The 25,237-nt window shown below is 30.9% G+C and overlaps 8 protein-coding genes across 8 annotated transcripts; 4 read left to right on the plus strand and 4 right to left on the minus strand.

The window, feature by feature from the left end:
* Positions 1-66: 66 nt before the first annotated feature.
* Positions 67-2,928, minus strand: PPL_01650 (uncharacterized protein; the record flags this gene model as incomplete). Its single annotated transcript, XM_020572656.1, has 3 exons — positions 67-1,562; positions 1,746-1,981; positions 2,075-2,928. The coding sequence occupies 3 exons, from the start codon at positions 2,926-2,928 to the stop codon at positions 67-69; spliced, it is 2,586 nt and encodes an 861-aa protein (XP_020436773.1).
* Positions 2,929-3,402: 474 nt separating this feature from the next.
* PPL_01651 (ankyrin repeat domain-containing protein) lies at positions 3,403-5,236 on the minus strand (the record flags this gene model as incomplete). The annotated part of the gene is made up of 4 exons (XM_020572657.1): positions 3,403-3,736; positions 4,411-4,883; positions 4,922-5,070; positions 5,143-5,236. The coding sequence occupies 4 exons, from the start codon at positions 5,234-5,236 to the stop codon at positions 3,403-3,405; spliced, it is 1,050 nt and encodes a 349-aa protein (XP_020436774.1).
* A 793-nt stretch (positions 5,237-6,029) lies between these two features.
* PPL_01652 (uncharacterized protein) lies at positions 6,030-9,348 on the plus strand (the record flags this gene model as incomplete). The annotated part of the gene is made up of 8 exons (XM_020572658.1): positions 6,030-6,167; positions 6,253-6,460; positions 6,556-6,719; positions 6,892-6,997; positions 7,081-7,226; positions 7,284-7,474; positions 7,535-8,661; positions 9,323-9,348. 8 exons carry the CDS (start codon positions 6,030-6,032, stop codon positions 9,346-9,348), a joined length of 2,106 nt encoding a protein of 701 aa, XP_020436775.1.
* Positions 9,349-9,527: 179 nt separating this feature from the next.
* Positions 9,528-11,177, plus strand: PPL_01653 (uncharacterized protein; the record flags this gene model as incomplete). Its single annotated transcript, XM_020572659.1, has 3 exons — positions 9,528-9,754; positions 9,821-10,265; positions 10,344-11,177. 3 exons carry the CDS (start codon positions 9,528-9,530, stop codon positions 11,175-11,177), a joined length of 1,506 nt encoding a protein of 501 aa, XP_020436776.1.
* Positions 11,178-11,796: 619 nt separating this feature from the next.
* On the plus strand, positions 11,797-13,200 carry PPL_01654 (uncharacterized protein; the record flags this gene model as incomplete). The annotated part of the gene is made up of 7 exons (XM_020572660.1): positions 11,797-11,802; positions 12,000-12,207; positions 12,298-12,458; positions 12,546-12,576; positions 12,704-12,816; positions 13,080-13,114; positions 13,152-13,200. The coding sequence occupies 7 exons, from the start codon at positions 11,797-11,799 to the stop codon at positions 13,198-13,200; spliced, it is 603 nt and encodes a 200-aa protein (XP_020436777.1).
* An 864-nt stretch (positions 13,201-14,064) lies between these two features.
* On the minus strand, positions 14,065-15,558 carry PPL_01655 (N-terminal delta endotoxin domain-containing protein; the record flags this gene model as incomplete). Its single annotated transcript, XM_020572661.1, has 2 exons — positions 14,065-15,299; positions 15,363-15,558. 2 exons carry the CDS (start codon positions 15,556-15,558, stop codon positions 14,065-14,067), a joined length of 1,431 nt encoding a protein of 476 aa, XP_020436778.1.
* Positions 15,559-16,090: 532 nt separating this feature from the next.
* gpt4 (putative glycophosphotransferase) lies at positions 16,091-18,365 on the plus strand (the record flags this gene model as incomplete). The annotated part of the gene is made up of 9 exons (XM_020572662.1): positions 16,091-16,135; positions 16,517-16,565; positions 16,710-16,785; positions 16,847-17,206; positions 17,230-17,287; positions 17,370-17,588; positions 17,638-17,797; positions 17,990-18,011; positions 18,302-18,365. The coding sequence occupies 9 exons, from the start codon at positions 16,091-16,093 to the stop codon at positions 18,363-18,365; spliced, it is 1,053 nt and encodes a 350-aa protein (XP_020436779.1).
* Positions 18,366-18,574: 209 nt separating this feature from the next.
* PPL_01657 (adenylyl cyclase) lies at positions 18,575-22,847 on the minus strand (the record flags this gene model as incomplete). The annotated part of the gene is made up of 7 exons (XM_020572663.1): positions 18,575-19,587; positions 19,648-20,737; positions 20,794-21,065; positions 21,127-21,337; positions 21,782-21,874; positions 21,971-22,089; positions 22,154-22,847. The coding sequence occupies 7 exons, from the start codon at positions 22,845-22,847 to the stop codon at positions 18,575-18,577; spliced, it is 3,492 nt and encodes a 1,163-aa protein (XP_020436780.1).
* Between the last annotated feature and the right edge of the window lie 2,390 nt (positions 22,848-25,237).

A 25,237-nucleotide genomic window follows, 5' to 3' on the forward strand; every position in this document is an offset into this window, starting at 1 on the left:
CCGATCACATAGTTTAAATAAATGATAAATTTGTTATTATTATGATAATTGGAAAGGTACGTTTGTTTATTGAGTATTCACTATTTTCTTCTTTGGTCTTCCTACAGGATTTTTCTTTAGAGTTGGTGGACGGTATTGAAGTAATAATTGTTTTCTTGAATAGTCGTTCCCATAGGTTATTTTGGAACGAGCAAACTCTGTTATATTTAGGTAGGCACCAATCTTGATTGCATAGTTGAAGAAATCCAAGTTTTCTTTGTGTGCATTGACAAAGAACTTTGCCAACATTTTATCGTATTCCTCTTGAGTCATTTTGTTCATCATGTACTCGAGGAGATCTATGTTGAGTGAAATGGGAGTGCCCATCAAACTCTTGAAATGCAACGACAGTTTGTTTTGTTGATAATAGTATTCCGCTATTGAATTATCACCAAAACCTAGACGAGTCACCAGGCATTTTCGATATTTGTAAATGGTTTTCAAAAAATCCAACGATCCAAAGTGCTGTGCTTTCACCTCTAGTATATCGATCTGTCTTTCGGTCAATAGTTTTTTGATGTCTTCAAAGAACTGTGCATTTCCAATGTTGGCGATTCTCAATAGGTTGTCGGTGTCCACAGCAAAGATCTGCTTCTCCACCATGTAGTTGAAGAGTGCAGCGTTTGAAAATTCGATTGAATACATTCTGAGTGGCAGTCGAACTAGGTAGTTGTATCTGTTCTCTGGCACTAAAGTGTAGATCATATCGACCAAATAAAGATATTCAGGACGTCTGGCAAGGTTTAGCATCATATACTCGGTGTTTTCCATGTGGAGGGGGACTTTATCAACGCACCACATTCTGATCACCTTCTCAATCAGTTGAGGATCATCATAGTTGAACTTTAGTGGATATTTGAGCACATCTGGGCCTGCAGTGTCCAACACTTTCAATGATGAAACATAGCTGTACTGGCCATATTTTCGAAAGTTTGGAAATTTCGCCATAATAAATTGAATCATTTCAAAATTGTTTTTACCTCTGTACAACCCAATTCTAGTGAAATTCGGATGAAGCATGAAAAAGGTTTTCAATTGATCCACAGTACCGAATTGCATGATAGCACGGTAGGTAGCATGCGTGTTGCGATTGGAAACGTATGGAATGATACCGGCGTCACAATATTTAATTACTTCTTCGAACCACCTGCAGTGGCCTGATGGAGGGTGATCGAAATGAATCGCGAAACGCGAAGCCAGTTCGAATACCGCCAGTACCAGAGGTGTCGGGATCATGAGCGTCGAACAAACGATGCCAAGCGACAAAGCGGTATCGAACGACTCACGAACATTTCGCATTGCCGTCTCGTACACCTCGATCTTGTCGATATTGCCAAAGTTCTTTGGTGCAAAGTGAATCATAGTATCGAGAATGGCATCGATATTCCTGTCGGGATTGTCTCTCTGATATTTCAGCATCGAAGAGACAGCCTGATGGTTGTTCCAAACGTAACCGGGAAACATTTTTCCTATCAGCTCGAGGTTACAGCTTCTGGCAATGATTCCGGTATATGGCATCCTAGCTTTGATGTTGACAATCATTCTCGAGAGCAATTCAGGACCGTGCTTAATAATATCTAGCAGCTCATCGCCACTGAATCGTCTGACCATATCGACCGCCTCCGAGTAGTGGTCGTAGTACTCGTCCACAATCACCTGACCCATCTCATTGTAGAACGGTTCACTGAGCAGAAAGAGATAGATACTGCTCGATCGCTTTCTTGCATACCCAATGATATTTTTGTTCTTCGAGCGATACAAAGAGTAGTTGAAACTTCGTGAGAATTTCACTGGATACACTTGTTTGGCGAGAATCCTAAAGATCTCCAGCGAACCATTATCAATTGCAACATAGAGAAGATGTGGTTCCAAGAAGTATTCTCTTTTTTCTTTGTAAATCAATCTGAATATATTTATATCTTTACATTTTCTAACAAATGAACTATATAAAAAAGTAAAATAATAATAATAATAAATGTTAACAATCAATAATGTAATAAAGTCATTTTCTTTCAATATTCCAATCTAATCTTACGTAATTGCAGAAGGTGTAACAGTGATTGGATGATTCAATTTCAATCGATAGGGTATGAGATTGAAACGAGATTTGTCGACAATGACCGAGAGGCAATTGAAATTATGATATTTATAGCCTGGTGCAAAATAGGGAACGGCATATCTTTTCATTTTGGAAACAATCAATTTAAACAACACTTTTTGCTTTAAAACAGTATAGATTGGATCTTGATGGTGTATATTATTATATAGTCTTTTCTTTTCATCTTTATCATCAACTACTTTTAAAACTATATCTTTATTATAACTTGTTTCATTATTATTATTATTATCAACATTACTCTCATTATTTATATTAATTTCAATGATATCATCATTATTATTTACTTTGTTATCTTTATCATCTTTATCATTATCAACATTACTATTACTATTACTACTACTATTATTATTATTATTATCTATAGTTTCACTATTTTCAATTTTAACTATACTTTCTTTATCATTTTCTAAATCAATATTATTATTATTATTATTATTCACATCTTTGATTTCATTTATTTCTTCTTTATCTTTATCTTTATCTACATCATTATTACTTTCTACTACTACTACTACTTCTGATTGGTTGTTATCTTTTTTATCAATAATAATAACTTCTTTATCATTATTTTGATCTACACTAAATATATTATTTTCTATTATTTCAGTGTGTTCTATTTTAATATCAATATCAATATCTTTATCATTGTGAGTATTGTTACTTTTATCTACAATATTATTAATATTATTTGAATCTAAAGGTTCATTATCTTTAGTAACTTTATGATTATTATCTGTTTCTATCATTGATATCTTTTGAAATGATTCCATGTTAACTTTATAACTTTTGAAGCTCAAATTAATTAAAAATCATTTAATCAAATGAAAAAAAAAAAAATTTAAAATATTAAATTGCAAATTTGAGTTTGAGTTTTGATTGTCCAATGATGATAGTTGTTTAAAAATAATATTAATATGTGGTGTAAACATTTATTTTAATTTCTTTGAATTCAAATGGTTGTTTTTGTTACTGTTAAGTAATGAACACACTATAGTTAGTTAGTTTGTTAGAAACAAAAAGAGTCTAATAAAACACAACAACATGATGATAATCCTCGCACTGCAAATCCAACTTGCGACATATCGAGTATACGATTGTGACAGATCACCGATGATACCGTAAAGAGTAGTTGTGTCGTAAAGATGAAGCAACTGTCGAGTGTAGTGGTGAGTTGTTCATTGAGTTCCTCGGAGAGTGTGTTCTGTGAGGGATCCGCTTGGAACTGCGTAAAGATATTCCTAATCTCATTGATATCCTGTGCAATCATTTGTGCGGGGATCACCATCTGAAGATCGTGCTCGGTCGTCGAGTAGATAACGAGCGATTGAATCGACTTTTGAATCGATGCCAACAGCGGCAGAACAGTGCCTTCGTTCGGCAGCGTAAAAGACTGTTGATTGCTGTTGGACTTGTAGAAATCGATCGATCCTCTCAGTTGTTTCGCTGCGCTCTCCACTAGCTCTCGCTCGATATCGCCGTCGAGATTCGGTGTCACCTTGGACATCACCATTGAGCCCGTGGTATTCTTGATGGACGACAGTTGCTCCGCTATGATCTTGCCCAGCGTCATTAGATTCTCTGGTGATTTCTGTGAGTCTGCTTCGCCGAGCATCGAGAGAACCAGGAACGATTTGAAAGTTCGCGATATCAGCAGACACGAGTCAGAGAGTCGACGCGCCAGCGCCGGCGAGCGACAGCCAAAGACGCGCGAACTCACCTGAGCGTAGAGTTTGGCGGTGTTTGTCAGTATGCCGTTGGGCACGGGTGTGCGATAGGTAATGGCATTCATCACCAGTTTGCATGCCAGTGCACACTCGGCTATGCTCCGATTGATATCCTCCAGTGTTGTTTCCCACCAGCATTGGTAGAGCCACTGGAGCGAGCCGGTCAGCGCAGCCACCAGTCGGACCACCTCTGACTGTTCGATTCGATTGAACAATCGCAATTTGATGCCATCGCGAACGTTCTTCACACGTTCATTGATTGTTGCGACTGCCTCTTGATTCTTGGCGCTCTCCATGAACGAATTGTTGTTGGCGTCGCCAATGATCGGAATGAAGTGAGCCAACACATTTCCACACTCGTCGACCGCACGCGAAATATCGTCATACCGAATCTTCTCCGAGCAAATAGAGACTATTGAGAGTTTGTAGACAATTTCCATCCAGAGAATCTTGATGTCCTTGACATTGGAAAAGTCATCGGCCAACAATGAACGCGGAACCACATCCAGCTGGATGGGTCGCACATACGTCTTACCGGATGCACTGACAACCGGAGCTTGTGCAACAGTGGAAATAACACCTACAGCTAATGGCTTCAAGGGTGGTGAGAAACTAGCTGGTTTGGCTGATGATATAGTTTGTGGTGGTTGTTGCTGTGGTGAGTGTTGTGATGTCGCCTGAGGAATGGAATCAGCTGATCCACTTAGATTTGCATTGGGTGTCGAACTTGACAAGGAAATTGAACTCATTTGAGTGTTGATCGTTGAAGAGAGGTTCGGTGATGATTGAGCAGTTGGACGAATCGTTGTTTTATTATATTTCCTTTGGTAAACTTCTTTCCAGGTGACCTGGAATCGCTTTGGTACCGTCTCTAACAGACGATCTATCGATTTGTGATCCTTACTCTCTGATGATAGATTCGCGCCTTTCTTTAACAACATAATAGCAATTTCCTCTTGTTTCTCTACTGTAACAGCTTTTTTCAGTGATACAACTATAGGCTATATATAATTAAAAGTTACTTTTACAATCAATAAACAAGTTGTATTATCTTACGACATTTGAAAATACATACGGCTTCAAGATATTTTGGATCTTTAAGTTCTATATTTGCACCGTTATCCATTAGATAGATTGCTATTTCAGGTTGGTCACCTTCAATTGCCCAATGTAATGCTGATCTACCCTCTTTTAAATAATATTAATATTAATATCAATTTACAATTTAACAAAAGATTGATGATCGATTGATTATCATACCTTTATCTAATTGATCAACTTTGATTGTTGAAGGCACATATTTCTTGATTGTTTTAACATCACCCTTTTTAGCTGCCTTCCATATATCCTTCATTTTTTTTTTTTTTCTAACTTGTTTTAAACTTTTGATTTGAACGAATGAATATATATATATAATTATGATTTGATTTATCTTAAGTTCTTTTTTTTTGTTTCTTATTCGACAAGTGATTTAATGTTAATTATTCTGTTTTGTTTATATTTGAATGTTTTGTTTGATCAAGATTTATTAAAAATAATAAATATAACTAATAGTACAAAATTTAATAAATAAATAAATAAATAAATAATATATAAAAAGTGTGGTAAATTAAATGATGATTGTGCTGAGTGTGTGAATGCTATACAAATATATATGTTTTTAATGATTTTATAAATTAAAAAATTACCACATTGTTATTTGATTAAAACCCATTGGAAGTACCCAAAATTAAATTCTAAAAAAAATTTTTAAACAATGTGGTCAAAATTTGGGTCATTTTTTTTATTTTTTCATGAACATCATTAATATATAAGGATATTATTTATTTCTTCTATTTTTTTTTTTGTTTTTTATCAGTCGATTTAAAAAATTTTAGTTTAGCTCCTGTTTGTTTTTACCAAAGTTTTGGCGGGAAAGTTCAATTCTATGGCAGAATAAAAACCAAAAAATGATCCTGCATGTCGTGAGGCTTACACCACTTTAACCATTTCATAAACAGTTCAACCAATAATTTATGGCGGGAAAGTTTTAGGAAAACTCCGATGATAATGATTATTAAAAAATGAATCAGTATATAATGAAAGGTATTTGGAGGAAACAATCATTTGTTACAAAACCAAACAACTAAAGAAGTAATAAGTAAGAAATGAACGTTGATTTAAATCAACTTATCAAAACAATCAATGAAAGAGATATAAGAAAGGTGTTGAATCAATATAAAGATAGAAATGAATTGATCAATGATCTATTCGGTGTCTTGAATTCAAATTACACTGATAAACAAGTATGTAATCAAATTATACTTTTATTTATATATTTATATTTATCAAAAGTTTATATTTATTCATATTCATTTCAATAACAAATAGATTTTTGACGATTGTTTCTTTGTTTTGAATCATATTGATTCTAAAATCGAGAATGAAACAAATACAATTTGGAATGATTTATCATTGACCACAAAGATCGACATACATTCGAAATCATTGGATCTTCTTGCATTGAATTGCAATGATCTCAACACACTTCTCTTTGAATTCATCAAAGATCTCTATCGTAATCATAAAAATGAAATTGGTAAATTAATTATATTTAGTTTATCTAAATATTATAATCATATAAACTAATCACCAAACATATTTATTTAATTACCATTAAATTAATGATAATAGATGAACAACAGAATATATTAAAACCAATATGGAAAAGATTTAGAAAGAATAAGGATTTAGACTTTAGACTTTCATGTTTGAAGTTGATTGTTTTGATTCTCAAAGAGGAACCATCGAAACAACGTATAGAAGAATTCCTACCAATTGCTGCTTGTATCATTGAAGTCAGTTTGAATCGAAAGAATGATCATACATTGCTGTTTCTCGAACAATGTCGCATCATTTTTTACTATTATGATGACCCTAAAATAGATGGTGATGATGAGTTTATTTTCACAGTAAGTATGATAAATCAAATCGAAATAAACAATATTAATTAATTTAATTTATATTTAGATGTTCGATGAATATGTCAAGAGTAAATCATTCAACCAAACAATTTTCAACAATTTCTTTGAAGAAAGATTAAAGTTGGCTGATTCATCAAGATTTCATTGCATATGTAAGTTTATTTATCTTTTATATCTCTAGATTTATTTTAATTAGTTATTTACTTTCTTTAAAACTATTATACAAAATAATTAGTTGATTGTTTAGTATTTAATTATATATCGCAAGCTATCAAATACAATCTCTGGTATGTTCAAGATATCAAAGAGAAATACTTGAACTGTCTTTTCTCACAATATTTAAAGTTGGATGATAACGATGTTCAACAATGGGAGTCAGAGGTAATTTAATAGTTATATATTTATATTTTTAAGAAGATATTAATCAATTTAATTTAGAAAGGATATGATCTTACTGATTTAAGCGAACATTTAAGTTCACTTATTTCATCAGGCGAAGAACCTTACCAAAAATATAAGGAGTTTAGAGATCAAGTCATTCAATCTGGTGATTGGAAAAAGTTGGCTGGATTGATGGATTTATCATTATTCTTTTCACCTGAAACTATCAAAGAGTTAACTTTTATTGGGTAAATATTATTTTTTATTATTAATAAAGTAAAACCATTTCCCTAATACCAGTATTATAGTACTTTTAAATCTATTTCCAAATACTTTACTCATCCACAACCAATTGTAAGAGATCAATATCTATTGATGGCTAATAGTTTAATCCATAGTGAAAACCCAACAGAAGAAGATACCACCGAGATATTGTATACATTATTGAACTTGAAAGAGAGTCATCCAATTGTTCAGAAAAGAATATTTAGCATTTTGAAAACATTCATTAAGCTTGAAAATTCAGTTGTTAAAGAAAAGTTTGTTACCATCATAGAAACATTTGAGAAGTATCTAAATCTTCTCGAGCAGCCAAGACCCATCGTTTTAGGTGTTATAGATTTCATTAGAATTATGGCCGATTTCCATTTTGATAGAATTTCCACTCGTGCCAAATCATATCTTTCACTCCTCATGTCAATCATTAAAAGCGATCGATTCGTTTCATGTAGTGAAGTACTTGGCCAAGCTCTTTTAGCAATCAGTAAGCTCATTCATAGATCGATTTACGAAGTCAGTCTAGAATCAAATGAAGATTCAGATGATGAATCAATTGATGAATCTATGGACGAATCAAATAATGATTCAGTTGATGAATCAATTGATGAATCTATGGACGAATCAAATGATGAAGCAAATGATAAGTCTATGGATGAATCGTTCGTTCATGAATCTCTTGATGAAGATTTCAAAAACTCGTTGGAAGCCATGGAAATCATAAAGAAGTATTTGCCACCTTGCGCCACCAAGGAATCAAAATATTTCACATGTTCTATGTATTTGTTTGCAGTAATCCTTCAAGAAAAATTCCAACCATACTATGAATTTTTCATTGACAACCTTATCGGTATTCTCGGATGCGAGCCAGATGGGAATATTGAATATAATGCACACGAGTATTTTGATACCACTATTATCTATATTAATTACCTTTCCTCCCAAACACAACCATCAATCCAACCTTATGTTGACCAATTGATCACTGCACTCTATAAGTTCTTCAGCCATCCTTCTTATGCAAATAAATCAGCTAAAACAATTTCACGTTTGTTTGAGACAACAGTTGAACACTATAACGAAACCACAGATTTCAATGACAATGAAGCATTGAGAAAAGCTCACCAACACATAGCAACACTGCGCAGTTCCATTGTTGGTAAACTCCAAACAGTGAAAACCAAAAAATACATTAAAAAGAATGTTTGAAGAACATATTAAAACATTATGTAAGTTGAAAATATTAACTTTGTAATTTGTAACTAAATTAATTTATTTTAACTAATTTTAATTTGTTTATTTTTAGATTCCATTAAACTATCGAAACCTATGAATTATCAATAATATAGTATAAAACATTTAAATCAAAAAAAAAAGATTCTATAAACTTAAAGAAAAAGACTTTTATATTTTAACTTTAAATTGTGTTATTTCATTTTATAGGGTTTTTTTTGGTAAAACTTTTTTTTTTTTCAAAAATAATGCGAAAATGCACATAAAAGCTGTGCAAAATTTTTTCATTTTTTGGGGAGGCATAAAATGAAATTCCACAATTTAAATCATTTTTTTTTTGTGTATGAGTGTGTTCTATTTAAATCACCCATTTCATTGTGTCAAGGTGATTAAATTTGTAATTTTGTCTATAGGTTTAATTTAAAAAATTGATGTTTTCGTGTTTGTAAACAAAACTTAAATATAACACATATGATTAGGCACTATCTAATATGAAATAGGCTACATTTAAATAAAAAATTGCTGTGAATTTCATACTAAGTGCGAACTGGAGTTTGGGAATTTATATTACATTTTTTAAAATGTAGCCTATATCATATTAGATAGTACCTAAAAATCTAAATATTAACAAAATTTTCTTTTTGATTTATAACTTCTCCAAAACTTCTATTTTTATTAATTTTTAAAATAAAATCAAAAAAAAAGGTATAAATAATGAAAAGTTTTTTATTAAATTTAATCATTTCTCTTTTTATTTCATTAATTTATAAAACTAAACTCTAAAACAATAAAATGTCTGCTTCCTCAGTACCTGGCACTGAAACATATAACTCCACTACTCTTAGGGATCTGGCTGGAGGTGCTGGTGATAGAATCCTTGACAAGATTAAAGAAAATCCAATGAATATCATTCCAATCAATATGATATGTGCTGCATTGGATATTAAAGATCCATTCGAAGTCATTGCCCATTTTGAACCTGACAAAGAAGATGTTGGTATTATGGTTAATGCATGCATGTAAGTTAATTAAAAAACAATAATATTTTTTAATCCAGATTAATAAAAATTTTTGTTACTATTTAGTGGTGTGATTCCTGTCGTTGGACCTATCTTGCAAGGAGTGTTCTCTCTCTTTTGGAAGAGAGCTGCTGAATCAAATGTTGTTACCAAAGAAAAACTCAAAGAAGAGTTGGACAAGCTAAGAAAAGAAATGTTGGCCGCTGTTGCTGGAAAGATCAAAGATAGTGAGGTCAAACAATGGACTGAAGTCTGTGAAGCTTTCTTGAAAGGATTGAAGAAATCTTGTAAAGTTCTTGGTACTCATATCAATGCTCTTAAACATCAATTTGCTGAAAAACAATGTGCCGATGAACAAGTTCAAGAGGCCGTTCGTATTGATTTGGCATTGATCAGTGACAAAGCATTCTCACTTCATGAATTCTGTGATTCCGAAGAATATATCAAGTTTACCATTGGATACTATATTCAATCACTTCAAATTTACACTGCAGTTTTAACACTTCAAGAGGTATGTTTTAAACATTAGAAATTAAAATATTTATTTAAAAAACGATATCTAATTTATTAATTTAAATATTGACAATAGGCATTCTGGTATCAATTAGGAATTAAACCAATTTTTGTTATTGGTAAACCAGCAACTGATAAAATTGATGCTGTTCCATCATTCGCACAGACTATGCATGAAGAAATTATGCCAGCTCTCAAGAACATTGCCCGAGGTCTTTCTAGAAATGTTCGTGATGGAGCTCAAGCCAAAGGAGTCGACTTGAAAACTCTCAATCTACTCTTAAAGAGTGATCGTTACCTTTATCCAATCCCATTGATTGAGGCACCCGTTAAAATGCCAAATGTAGCCAAGTGTCTTCGTGAGGTTGAGGGTCCACAATGTCCAGAATGCAAGGTACCAGAGCATACCGGACCGTTTATCTTTAGAATTGATTGCATCAATTTTAGACCGGAAACATCTGCTGAAGATATTCGTGGTTATCGTAATATGTCTTATGTTGAAGAGCCAATAACCGGTTGCAAAGGTACCATGTCAGGTATTTCTGCTGCACTCACAGTTATCCTTCCCAAAAAGAGAACCGTTCAAATTCGTTTCGTTGGTGAATATGATAGTGGTTTCACTAATCTTCCAATTTCATGGACCACAAACAGAGAGGCTGAAATTATGTCTATGATGCCATTCGAACATTATAGAAGAAATGAAAAACCTATACCAGCAATCAAGGAGGAAATGGGCATTGCACAAGTTCCAGGATTAATGTTGATGATGAACCCAGAGACATTTAAGAGTGGTATGACTTACACTGAAAAGATGAAGGATATTGAAAGAATTACATTCATCACCGATCCATTTGATGATTCGAAACGTTATGCAAAGATTTTGTTTATTGAATTAATCATTCAAGATTAAACAAACACAACTTGAGAAATAAATCTCTTTCTAAAAACTCTAAGTTTTTAGAATAAAAAAACTAAATAAATGATTGGATTTTTATATGATTAGTTCTTTGTTTGTAAAGTCAGCATGATGCTTGCTGATCTTCTTTTTTTTTTTTTGTTTTAAAAGTTTATATGATTTGATTTATCTATAAATTCTTTGTTTATTTTCTTATACGTACAACGATTTAATAATAATAATATATTAACGGTCATATGAGAATTGCAATGAAATAATTTTTGAAATACAAAACAAAACTGGCTCTTTCTTGTAACCATAATTCTAATAAAATAAAAAAAACCACTCTGATCACTTTAACCCCACTAATTTTTGAAAAATACTGATCAAAAATTATTCCATTGCACTTCTCATATAAAAAAAAAGTTTCATTTCCAAAAATTTAATACTATTAATAACATTTTGTTAAGTTTACTCCATTTACCTTTTTACAAACAGTTAAATAATAATAATTTATGGCGGGAATGTTTTGGAAAAACTCTGATGATAATAAATATAAAAATGAATAAGTTAAAATTAGAGGAAACAATCATTTATTACAAAATCAAACAACAAAAGAAATAATAAGTAAGAAATGAATGTTTGATTGTAATCAACTTATCAAAACAATCAATGAAAGAGATATCAATATAAAGATAGAAATGAATTGATCAATGATCTATTCGGTGTCTTGAATTCAAATTACACTGATAAACAAGAATGTAATCAAAATTACTTTTATTTATATATTTATATCAGATGTAAATATTTATTCATATTCATTTCAATAATAAATAGATTGTTGATGATTGTTTCTTTGTTTTGAATCAAATCGATTCTCAAATCGAGAATGAAACAAATACAATTTGGAATGATTTATCATTGACCACAAAGATCGACATACATTCTAAATTTTTAGATCTTCTTGCATTGAATTACAAAGATATCAACACACTTCTCTTTCAATTCATCAAAGATCTCTATCGTAATCATAAAAATGAAATTGGTAAATATATTGATTTTATATCTTTTAAACTAATGTTCATAAAACCTAATAATCAAATTATATATTTAAATTTAAAAATAATGAAAATAGATGAACAACAGAATATATTAAAACCAATATGGAAAAGATTTAGAAAGAATAAGGATTTAGATATTAGACTTTCATGTTTGAAGTTGATTGTTTTGATTCTCAAAGAGGAACCATCGAAACGTAAAGATAAATTCCTACCAATTGCTGCTTGTATCATTGAAGTCAGTTTGAAACGAAAGAATGATCATACATTGCTGTTTCTCGAACAATGTCGCATCATTATTTACTATTTACATAAATTATTAAAGTTGGCTGATTCTTCAAATTTTAAATACATATGTAAGTTTATTTATCTTGGATATATCTAGATTTATTTTAATTAATCATTTATTTTCTTTAAAACTATTATAACCATTATTAAACAAAACAATTAGATGATCTTTTATATTTGATTATTTGTGGGAAGCTATTAGTTACAACGCCAAGTATGTTCAGGATTTCAAAGAGAAATACTTGAACTGTCTTTTCTCACAATATTTAAAGACGAACGATAAAGATGTACAACAATGGGAATCAGAGGTAATTTAAAAGTTAATATATTTTGGTCCTATTTTTTCAGAAATATTAATTTATTTAATTTAGTATGAATATACTCTTTCCCCTAGTATAAACAAATTTTTAAATTCATTTACTTATCAGGCAAAGAAGAGCTGTACCAAAAATATAAGGACCTTTGAGATCCAGTCATTCAAACTAGTGATTGGAAAAAATTGGCTGGATTGGTGAATCTATCATTATCAAAGAGTTAACTTATGTTGGTAAATATTTTTTATATATTAAAGAAACCTCATTTCACTCATATCATTACGACTATAGTGCTTTTAAATCGATTTCCAAATACTTTACTTATCCAGAACCAATCGTAAGGTAAGAGATCAATATCTATTGATGGCTAGTTATTAAACTTGGATAAACCCCCAACAGAAAAACATACCACCGAGATATTGGACACATTATTGAACATGAAAGAGAGTCATCCAATCGTTTAGAAAAGAATATTTTACAATTTGACAACATTCATACGAATTGGAAACTCAGCTGCTAAACAAAAGTTAGATACCATCATAGAAACATTTGAGAAGTATCTAAATATTTCCAACAACCAAACACAACCATCAATACAACCATATATCGAACAGTTGTTCACTGCACTCTACAATTACATCGACCATCCCTATCATACAGAAAATTCAGTTTCAACAATTTTTCGTCTGTATGAAACAACAGTTAAACACTACAACGAAACCACAGATTTCAATGACAATGAAGCATTGGAAAAAAGCTCTTCAATACATAGCAACACTGCATAGTTCCATTGTTAATAAACTCCGAACTTCGATTAAAAAAGAATATTACAAGTCAGATATTATAAAAGAAGAAATTGAGAAAATAAGTAAGTTGGAAATATAACTGGAAGTATTAACTTTTAGATTTTATACTAATTTTAATTATTTATTTTTAGATTCCTTTACACTTTTGAAACCTGATTGGAATAGACATCTTGTACTAATCGATCTATCTATATTATCTCACTTTACTCTTATCGATCTAATAATACAACAATAATAAAGTATATGTTAAAAATCATTTAAACCCCACCGACGTCGATATTTAAATTTAATAAAACTATTAAATTTTTTTATTTAAAGAATTTAAAATTTTTTGACATATATTTTGGTTGTAGTTGAGAAGTATTAGATTTAGAAAATATTTGTAAAAGAAAAGTAGGATATCTAATGAAGAAATCAAATAATGATAATAATCTCCTTAAGGGAATTGAACAACAGTATGATTAGTTGTTTCATTTTGAATTAATCCATCAATTTGTACTATAGTTGAATGTCTTCCAATATTATATCTAACATCGAATACAAAATAATTTGATGGTCTTAGGTTTGCGTAGAAAGTAATTTCCTTACATGGAGCGATTCTAGAAATAGGGAAGTGTACAACTCCATCAATTAGTACTCTAATTCTTGGAGCCAAAGTAGGACCATTAAAGTTGATGAATAGTATGATTCTATTATATGGTCTGCTTGCTCTATTAATGATAAAGGATTGAGCAGTTTGACCACGATAATCGACATTGTAGACTCCATCTAGAATTGCACCTTGACGATTGACTGGCCATGTTGCAGGTCCAGAAAGAATTCTTGCAAAAAAGTGGTTGACTACAAACTTAAAGCTTGGAGCATTATCATAAAATCTTGGAATTTGACAGACCCAATCTCTTTCATTGATATTTAAATGAAGACTACCACCCGGGAATCTCTTTAAATCAAGGTAAGCAAAACTAGAATACATCATATAGAGATCTGGTGTAGTTTGTCTCGATATTATTGAGCTGGCGAATGGAGTAGCGTAATTGGCAAATCCAAAGAATGATTTGTCAATTACATTTTCAATTCCATCTGGAACGGCAGCAATAATATGGGATGGGAATCCCCATTCACGACCTTTGAAAAAGATATCTCTCTGCATAAGAATATAGAACAAAGCTGTTTGAACGATATGTCCAACCATAATTTGTCTTTGGGTGACCGATGCTCCAACTGTCAAGAAATAATCCAGACATCTCTCAATCTCGGTTTTGGCTAAAGCATGTGATGTTCTAATTTCCAATCTCATATTATTGGCACTGTCGTTGGTTGGAACTGGACCTGGAACACCATCTTCCTTAAGATACGATGGAATTTGTTCATCACTGAGGTTACTCCAGTCTGAATTGTGAATTCTCTCATACCAGACTACAGCTCTGTGATATCTATCACATGTTGTCTTCATAACTCTAAACATATGATTGGAAGTTTGGATGATATGATTTTCGAGAGTTTGTCTGATTAAATTCTCCATCTCAACCCTAAACTCTGCCATATGTTGAAGGAATGTTGCTTCAGTGACAAATTGTGGACCTACATTACCACTTCCTGAGTCATTGGTGGTGAAGGCACGACTCCAAAGATCATTAAACAAAGCAGCGGCAACTACTCCAATTACAGGTACTTTAAAAAAATAGATTAATATTAAAACTCTCTATCTTTACTTAAAATTATAATTATACTTACTGTTTCCCAACATTCCAGAGATAATATCACCAATAATATTCATAATTCTACTTCTTGATGGTGTTGGAATAAGAAGATCTTGGACATCTCCAGTAGTTTCGAGGTTTTCTTCACTCTTTACATTAATCAGAGTCAATTCATCCAACTTTTGAACTGGTAATTCTTGGGCAACTATTTCACTGTTTTTGGCTTCCATTAGTAATTATATTTATAAATTTAATAATTTAATTTAGTTGTATTGAACAATCATAATATTATGTTCCAGTATTTATACTTTTTTTTTCAATACTGTATAAAAGATATTTATTCCTTTGCATAGTAAGAAGTAGATGGCGATTAATTTGTAAAAAGGTTGAATCATTGAATTCAATCATTTTTGTTCTAATAAATATCTTTTTCTTCTATTTTGGTAATCATTTGACTTCCTTTTAAATAAATATTGAACCAAGTTTCAAAAAATGTTTCATAAACATTAACAACAAGCCAAAGGATTGTTTTGAGATATAAACTTAAATTCGATCGATGGTTTAATTTACAAAAATATTAAAAATCTGCTTTTCAAAACTGTTTAAAATTAATTTTCAAAATTAACAACAAGCCAAAGGATTGTTTGGAGATAAAAACTAGAATGTGATCGATGGTTTAATTTACAAAAATATTAAAATCTTCTTTTCAAAACTGTTTAATTTTCTTGTCTAGGTTACATTTTTTCACGAAAAATAAAAAAGATGACTTTCCACATTGTTTATGGGGAAAATGATTATTTCATAATAGTAGTTGCCATTTTTTGCTCGAGTAAAAAAAGTTAATATATATACAAATTCGGAATCACAAGATTACACAACCTCAATGTTTTTGGCACAGTTCAGTAAGGATGAATTCAACCCTATTATGAATTCTTAATTAATAACCTTTTCAATATTCTCGAAGACGATTCAGAGGCTGATGAAAATTGGGAGGAACACCATGACTTCATTGAACAAATAATTGGTTTTATTGATGTACTTTCCTACCGAAAACAACCAATCAAACCTTTTGCTGAACAATTACTAACAAGTTACTTGAAGAAATAAAAAAAATAAGTAAGTTGGAAATATCGAGATTAACTTATGAAAGTATTTAAACTAATTTTAATTTTTTTATTTTTCCTTCAGTTCCACCAACGTTGTCATATAAAACTCGCTTCCGCTGAGAGATTAACAGGTATTGTCACCCATTACCTTGACCTTGATGACACCACGCTCCTCCAAGATGAATCCATGAAGATGCGCATTAATTTTATAATAAAAGTAAAAATTAAAAAGTAGTGGGGTTATTGTGATCATATGTGGTTAAATAATTGTAAAGGACAAGCATTATATTTCTCAAATTGGAAAGCACCACAAGAAGATCCAAACAAAATTAAAAAGAATTCATGGCATTTGTAAGATTTAATGTAAATGATAGTTTAAATAATTAATATTAACTTGTATTTATTATGTTAGGGCAATTCACAACACCAATTTACTTTTAGATGAATTATGGGGAAATGCAACAAGAAACTATCATAGCCATACTATTGTTTTCTACAATAAACAACTACTAAAGAGAATCGAAAAAGTGTTCCCCAAACAATTTGAAACAACATCAAGCCAACCATTTAGAAAAGGAACCGATCTAAACAATCCATTTATGTATCATCAGTTTGCAAAGAGATATTATAATCATTTCAGACCGGATCGAAAAGATTACTACTCGGTACTAACCGACGACATTGAAAAAACACAGAAAACAATGCACAAAATACTTTCACAGAGACCTCACACCGTCTGTCTCAACGATGGAATGGGTACACCACCAGAAAGGTGTTGCACCAATATAAAGATAGAAATGAATTGATCAATGATCTATTCAGTGTCTTGAATTCAAATTACACTGATAAACAAGTATGTAATCAAATTATACTTTTATTTTATTTATATTTATCAAAAGTCAATATTTATTCATATTCATTTCAATAATAAATAGATTGTTGATGATTGTTTCTTTGTTTTGAATCAAATCGATTCTCAAATCGAGAATGAAACAAATACAATTTGGAATGATTTATCATTGACTACAAAGATCGACATACATTCGAAATCATTGGACCTTCTTGTATTGAATAGTAATGATCTCAACACACTTCTCTTTGAATTCATCAAAGATCTCTATCGTAATCATAAAAATGAAATTGGTAAATATAATGTAATATAATATTATTATAATTAATCATCTAATATATTTAATTATAAAGATAATAGATGAACAACAGAATATATTAAAACCAATATGGAAAAGATTTAGAAAGAATAAGGATTTAGACTTTAGACTTTCATGTTTGAAGTTGATTGTTTTGATTCTCAAAGAGGAAACATCGAAACAACGTAAAGAAGAATTCCTACCAATTGCTGCATGTATCATTGAAGTCAGTTTGAATCGAAAGAATGATCATACATTGCTGTTACTCGAACAATGTCGCATCATTATTTACTATCTGCCTGCATTTAAAATTGATGATGACGATGTGTTTATTTTCAATGTAAGTAGAAAATCAAATCGAAATAAACAATAATAATTAATTTAATTTACCACATATTTATATTTAGATGTTCAACCAGTATGTCAAGAGTAAATCATTTTCAAATTAACCAAAACTATTTCTCGTTTGTATGAAATTGCAGTTCAACACTATTGTGAAACCACAGATTTCAATGACAATGAAGCACTGAAAAAAGCTCATCAACGCATTACTACACTGCGCAGTTCAATTGTTGATAAACTCCAAGCATCGCAATACCAAAGTTACTATAGAGAAATGATAGATGAAGAAATAAAAAAAATAAGTAAGTCGGAAATAAAAGGATTAACTTTTAAATGTATTTAATTTATTTTAACTAATTTTAATTTATATTTTTTAGACTCCTTCCAACTTTTGAAATCTATAAATTATCAATAATAAAGAAAATACTAAAATCTTCATAAACAAAAAAAAAAAAAAGATGTATATTGAGACACAGAAAAAGTGCACAAGCCAGAAATGGCCGCCATATTACAAACAGCTTTTACGGTGTAAAAATCGCAAACTGTAACGTCTCGACATGGCGGTTTAGTGCATTTTTGCTATGATTTAATAATAAAAATTTGTTTTTTATATTATACAAAACTAAATAAATGATTGGGATTTTATTTGATTATTTAACCTCAACGAGCGTTTCTTTGTTTGTAAAGTCAGTATTGTTGTTGGTGATGTTGATATTGCTTTCATTTGGTGTACTATTGCAACTGTTGGCACTTGGGAATTGAAGAAGTTTCCAGTGGTTTGGTAGTTGGTCTATTCCACCATCGTTGTCATATATCTTGCTGTCGGTTGAACCTCGCTTACCGGTAAGATAGTAACTGATCATATCACCCTTACCCTTGACCTTTATGACACCACGTTCCTCCAAGAAGAATCCACGCTTCAGCACCTTACTGACTTCTTTTGTGACTTGGATCTTTCCGGGTGGCGCTGAGGTCTGCATTCTCGAGGCAATATTGGCAGTGTCACCCCATACGTCAAACTTGGCACGCTGTATACCAATGCAACCGGCTACACAAGGACCAAAACTGATTCCAATTTGAACATTGAGATTCTCGTCGATATGCTTCACATAGGCCTTGGCAGTGAGTGCCATATTCGCCATGTTGGAGAGGAATATTTTTGGCGACTGTGAAGTGTTCAAACCAGACACAACCATATAGGTGGTACCAATGGTTTTAATTTTCTCTAGTTCATAACGCGCCAATTGACCATCGAATATAGAGAATATGTAGTTCATGTGTGACACCATAACGGATGCTTCCAATTGGACAGGCAACTTCTCGAAACCAATGATGTTGATAAACATAATGGCAACGTGACTATACTTTTGGGCAATCAACATACCGTTTCCTTTTCCTTTACCTTCCTTCATCAATCTCTCGGAAATCGAGGTGGGCAATATATTTCCAAGCAGTCTCGAGGATCTTTCCCTTTCTTTTTGAAGAATCAATCCTTTATATTTAACCTTGGATTTAATAACCCATGCTCTTCTCATTCCTAGTTTCATACCGTATGATGAACAGATTTGGATGATCAACACAATTATTATGCCCATATAATCGGTACCATAAAGATGTTGAGTTAAACTTGGTGATAAGAAATACGCACATATGAAAAAGAATGCTAAAAATAAAATAACAATTATTAATATATAAATTATGGATAATGATGTTAATTACTTACCAAAAATAAATATATTTAAAAATGCTACAGATATAAAATTTAAAGAATGGAATACATTTACATAGAATAAAGTTGCACAGACGCGAGTCAATGAAGAACGAGCCAGTGGATTATCATAACGAAGTAATTCTAGGATAGTTGTGATTCCAAATACCAATAACAATAAAAAGAACATCACTTGGTAAACATAGACACGTTTAAAGAATTTGATGAAAGACATGGCGAAATAAAGGATAAATAACAGTCCCATGGCGAGATAGATACTTCTGGCACCAAACACTGGATTTGATCCCATCAGATAGTCGTCCAAGTAAAACACAACATGTAATACCACACCGATTATAATGAAGAATTTCGTCTCGAATACAGTACTGTTGATTACATATTTATGGTACTCCATCTCGACGAATAAATTACGGAACTGGACGATCCAGTGGTTCAACTTGGTGTACTCTTTGAAATAACGATCGACCTCTGTGTTCTCGATGGCATCTTCCTTGGGAGGCGATATCATATCTTCTTTTCTGAAAAATCCATGTCTGATTGGCCTCAGAATGATATCACCGAGCTTTTCATTCTTTCGACTTGGTGGCTTCTTGATACTCATGTTTCTTGGTGTCGAAGCTGTGCTGGAAGGCAACGACATCGACGACGACGAAGCAGAGCACGATGTTGTGTCAATGGAGATATGTGTTGACTTTTCACCGGTTGTGGAATCAAACGATACGACTTCCTTGGTGAATTCATCTTGGTTACCAAAGAAATTTGGTTGGGGAGGTGCCAAACTCATATTGATGGTTGCACCATTACTTGTAATATTGGCGCCATTATTTTGATTTTGATGTTTGGATGATTTTATAAAATAAGTTGTTACACCGAGACTACAATCCAGATTCTCATTGAGGACGTAGTCATCCAAGTTCAACTTGTCAAGACCTCTCTCAGTGATATGAATTTGACCGGCAGAACCATTCTGTTCCAGAGTATGAGCCATGGCAATAGCTTCACCCCAGACATCGAACTGGAATTTCTCACAACCGATAACACCACCGATAACAGATCCGGTAGCAACACCAACTCTTATTTTTACCTAAATAATTTGTTTTGATTAATATTGTATTTTTATAATTATAATAGTAAACATACCTGAACATTTAAACAATTATTTGATAAAATTGGTAATCTTAAAATATCGATAGCAATATCAACGATTGCTTTGTAATGAAAATTGTTTTCGATAGTAAGACCACCGGCACATACATAGGCATCACCATCGGTTTTGATTTTCTCACATTTGTGAGAGTCGACTACCTTATCGAATTCGGTGAAAACTTCATTCAGCAATCTAACCAATTGCTCCGGTGACACTCTTGAAGCTAAACTGGTAAACTCGACAATATCACAATATAAAATTGAACCTAAAAAAGATTAAAATTTTGTTAGTATTAATTATTTTAAGTATTTTAAAAACAATCTTACAATCTGGAAAATCTTTGGAAATTGGTGGTAATGGACTGTTGGTTGATGTTAAATAATTATTCAGAATATCTAGATTGGCGGTTGGAGTATAGTCCTTCATCATCTTTATAACGAAATCCGGTAGGATGTTGGAGAGTAACTGTTCAGATTTTTCTTTTTCAATCTTTAAACTCTCTGCTTTCTTTTGTAATCTTTTACTATCAACAAAACTCTGAAAAAGATAATTATTAATTATTAGTTTTTGATTTTTTTCAAATAAATAGTTTTAGGTGGTTTTATACATTACCTCTTTTCTGGATTTTTCTAAAACATAAAGATGACTTGATCCCATAATGAAAATCGATAAAATATATAGGGTGTAGGAGATCAAATTGATTCGATCCAGTGAGGACTGTATCAGTAGGAATATAATGAAACAAGAGGCATGCATTAAATTTAAAACAACCATCCAAACAAATAGTAGACAGCCCAGTGAATAAAGACAACTAAAGGTAACAGTATAGAGAAACAACATATAGGTGGTGGTGGTAGACTTGTACTCCAGTAGTATAGTGATGAAAAATGTTGTAAATGAGAACAAAAAGAGTGGGTGATACGACTGTTTGTAGAAATTCTTATTCTTTAGGAAACTTAGGAATATTGAAAATGCAAAAACATTAAAACACAACACTCTGACAGCAATCAACATAAACATTGCTGGTTTAGTAAAACCATATGATACACAAAGAATTCCTATTAAATTGGTAATCTAAATAAAATAAAATTAAAATAATAATAAAAATAATATATTAATATAAAAATTAATTTATAAATAATAAATAAAATATTATCTTTTTTATCTTACTCTTAATAAAAATATTTGAGAATTATAATGATGATCCAAGAATTCAGATTCTAATTTACTTGGTAATCGAAGACTATATCTATGAAATAAACTCTTATTTTGATCAACTAAACTATCATCTAAAAAAAATAAGAAATAAAATTTAGTATATAAAAAAAATATAATTAATTTTTAAATATTTACCTGCTGATATTACTAATGGATGATTATTCCAAACTTGTGGATTTTCTATATCAACATTGGTACTCAATGAATTGGCAACAGAGTCGGCTCTGCTTCTTGTTGTTGTGGTAATTGGATTATGAAATGAAAACATATTTTTAAATGCCAAATGTGGCGTATTTGGTCGACTAATATTATTAGGGTTTTGTGAAGAAGGACTGCTATTGGATGATGATGTTGATGATGGTGATGATTGTGAAGTTGTTGTGGATGTATCTATACTACTATGGTTATTGTTATTATTGTTGTTGCATATTGTCAGAGTGTTGGTGGTGGTTGTGACGATGGTGGTAGGAGCAGAGGTTGGCGGTGAGCTTACACCGACGATCAATCCACTCGATCCACAATCGGATACCTCAGCCGAGCTGCTGAGAACATTGCTACTGCTACTATTATGTACAATTGAACCAATTCCACTGGATATCGATGGTGCCGTTGGAAGATTTGCATGACTGTTACAACGATAGTGGCTGATGCCGCCGCTGCTGCTGTTGTTGCTATTATTTACTGCAGAGTGAACTGACGACGAGGAAATCGAAGACAGTGGTGCAGTGTTGAAACTGGATCCATAACAAGAGTTGTTCAGATTGATGATAGAGGTAGCTCTTGTCATGGAAGACTGTGTTTTTAACATTGATGCCCTTAGTGAAGTCATGTTATTTTTGATTGATTAAAATTATTATTTTATAGATCAAAAAACTTCTCTAAAATAATCATAATTAAAACTTTATTTGGAAAAATAAAAAATAAGGAGTCTATTATTGTTTTTTTTTTCAAAAATATTATTATGGCAAATAAATTAATGAAACTACTATCTATTTTTCCAAATTTAAATAAAGTGATATATATTATAACTACAATAAACTAAATTAATTAATTTTTATAAATATTATTTAATTTTTTTTTATTCTAATAAATTACTAATATTATTTTTTATTAATATTATTACTATTACTATTATTATTACTATTAAAATTATTATTATTATTATTATTATTATTGTTATATTATTCTATTTTTGATTGAGTGCATGACAAAGATTTTTTTGTCAAAAACAACATTTGGTAAGAATAATAATAATAGTAATTTATATAATTAAATATGATGGAATTATTGATTGTGTGATGGTCTAATACATTATCATGAATAAACACTAAACTAATCGAGACAAAACAAAAATTTTTATAAACAAATAAATCAATTATGTGTGTATTTGTGGTTAAAATATAATTATATATATATTGTTATTTTTCTCGTTGAATTTGGATGGATAGAGAGTTGGATTTCTCTTTAGTGTCTGTCAATTAGTCAGTCAGTGAGTGAGAATCTAGTTTTATTATTATTATTATTATTATTATTTTAGGTAAGTCGTTTTTCTCTTTGTTTTTGCTTCACACTCTTTTCACAATCTCTATACTATGCTATTATTGTTGTTGTTGTTGATATTGATGGCTAGTTGGATGGATATACCATACATTAGTTTTATGTCTATATGCGACTACTCCAAATCAACTCAATACAAAACAATACTATATTAGTATTACTACTACTACTACAACCAACCACTAGCTTCTACTATTAATATTACTATTACTATTTCCATTCGATCATACACACAGCCACACAATCACTCACACTCACATTCACACACAGATAAACACACTTCAACAAGTAGTAATAAAAATAATAATAGAATTGATGATTTAAATCAATTTTAATTAATTTAATTTTTTTAGATTATTAATTGTCGTTATGATGATTATTTATTATTCAAGTAGTAGTAGGTAGGTGATTGATTGATTTGGAGTGTTTACTTTGTTTTTTTGGTATTATGTTTGATTGATTCCAGAACAACACCACCGAGTTTATATATTGAATACAACAAAGGGGGCAGACAGAGGAAAACGTGAGAAAACTCAGGAGACGTGTGTTATTGTTATCATCAATTTAATTTATATTTTATATTTTAAAATATCATTATTGTTATCTTTCAAAAAAGATATTTAATGGAGTTGAATTACCACTACTACCATCTCTAGTACTATAACCACAACCAACAAGAAATAAAAATATACATATATATATCATCAAATACAATTGTCGTTATTGGTAATTATTTAACTAAAGTACTTCTTTCTAGTAGTAGTATCATTATAATTTTTGATTTGGCAATATAATTATTGTTTATGGCATTTGGTATTGACTCTTTGTACTCTAATAAACAAAAGAAAGTAAGTGTTTCTTGGGTGGGGATGTTTTGCTGCATTGGTTACTCTAAACAAAATTGATTTCAATATTGTATCATATTAAAAAGAACTGTCAGCTGATATATTTTCACAAACACTCACACATAAAAATTCAAGGCACAAACAAACAATCACAAACACACATTCACATCAACACAATCAAATCACCAATTAAAATAATAAAAAGTAAAGTTAATTCTGGAAATGATAATATTAGATCACATCTCTCTACTACTATATATAATATATCGGTAATGCAATTATGATTCAGCTTAATGTTTCTTTTTTATATTATATCCACATTCTGATTCACTTCACAAACACACTTATCATTCGAAAGAAGAGATGAATTGAATTTATAAAATGATAAGATGTGTGGTCATTTCAAGTATTATAAGGAATTGCTTGCAAACAAACATAATTAAATAAATAAAGAACCACTTTAATTGGTTTTATTTGATTGTCAGATAGATAAAATCAATCGATCACTAATTAGTCGGAATATAAAATAAATATATATTAACAAACATACAAAACAACCAAACAACCTAACCAAACATTTGAAAACATTGATAATACACTAATAATTTTACTTATAATGGTTATTACTACTGATTTATTTATTTTTTACGAGAGTGATTGTGTGTAAATGTTAGTGTGTGTGTTGTGTTGGTTGTTGGTGATGTAAAGTATATATTTCATACTACTTTTGTATAAATGAATAAAGATGATTATGACTATAGAAAAACTAAACCTATGGTGTGAAAAATATGTGCTGAATAACAACAAACTACTGATT

This window comes from Heterostelium album, assembly GCF_000004825.1.
Source record: "Heterostelium album PN500 unplaced genomic scaffold PPL_scaffold2, whole genome shotgun sequence".
NCBI classification, from domain to species: domain Eukaryota; phylum Evosea; class Eumycetozoa; order Acytosteliales; family Acytosteliaceae; genus Heterostelium; species Heterostelium album.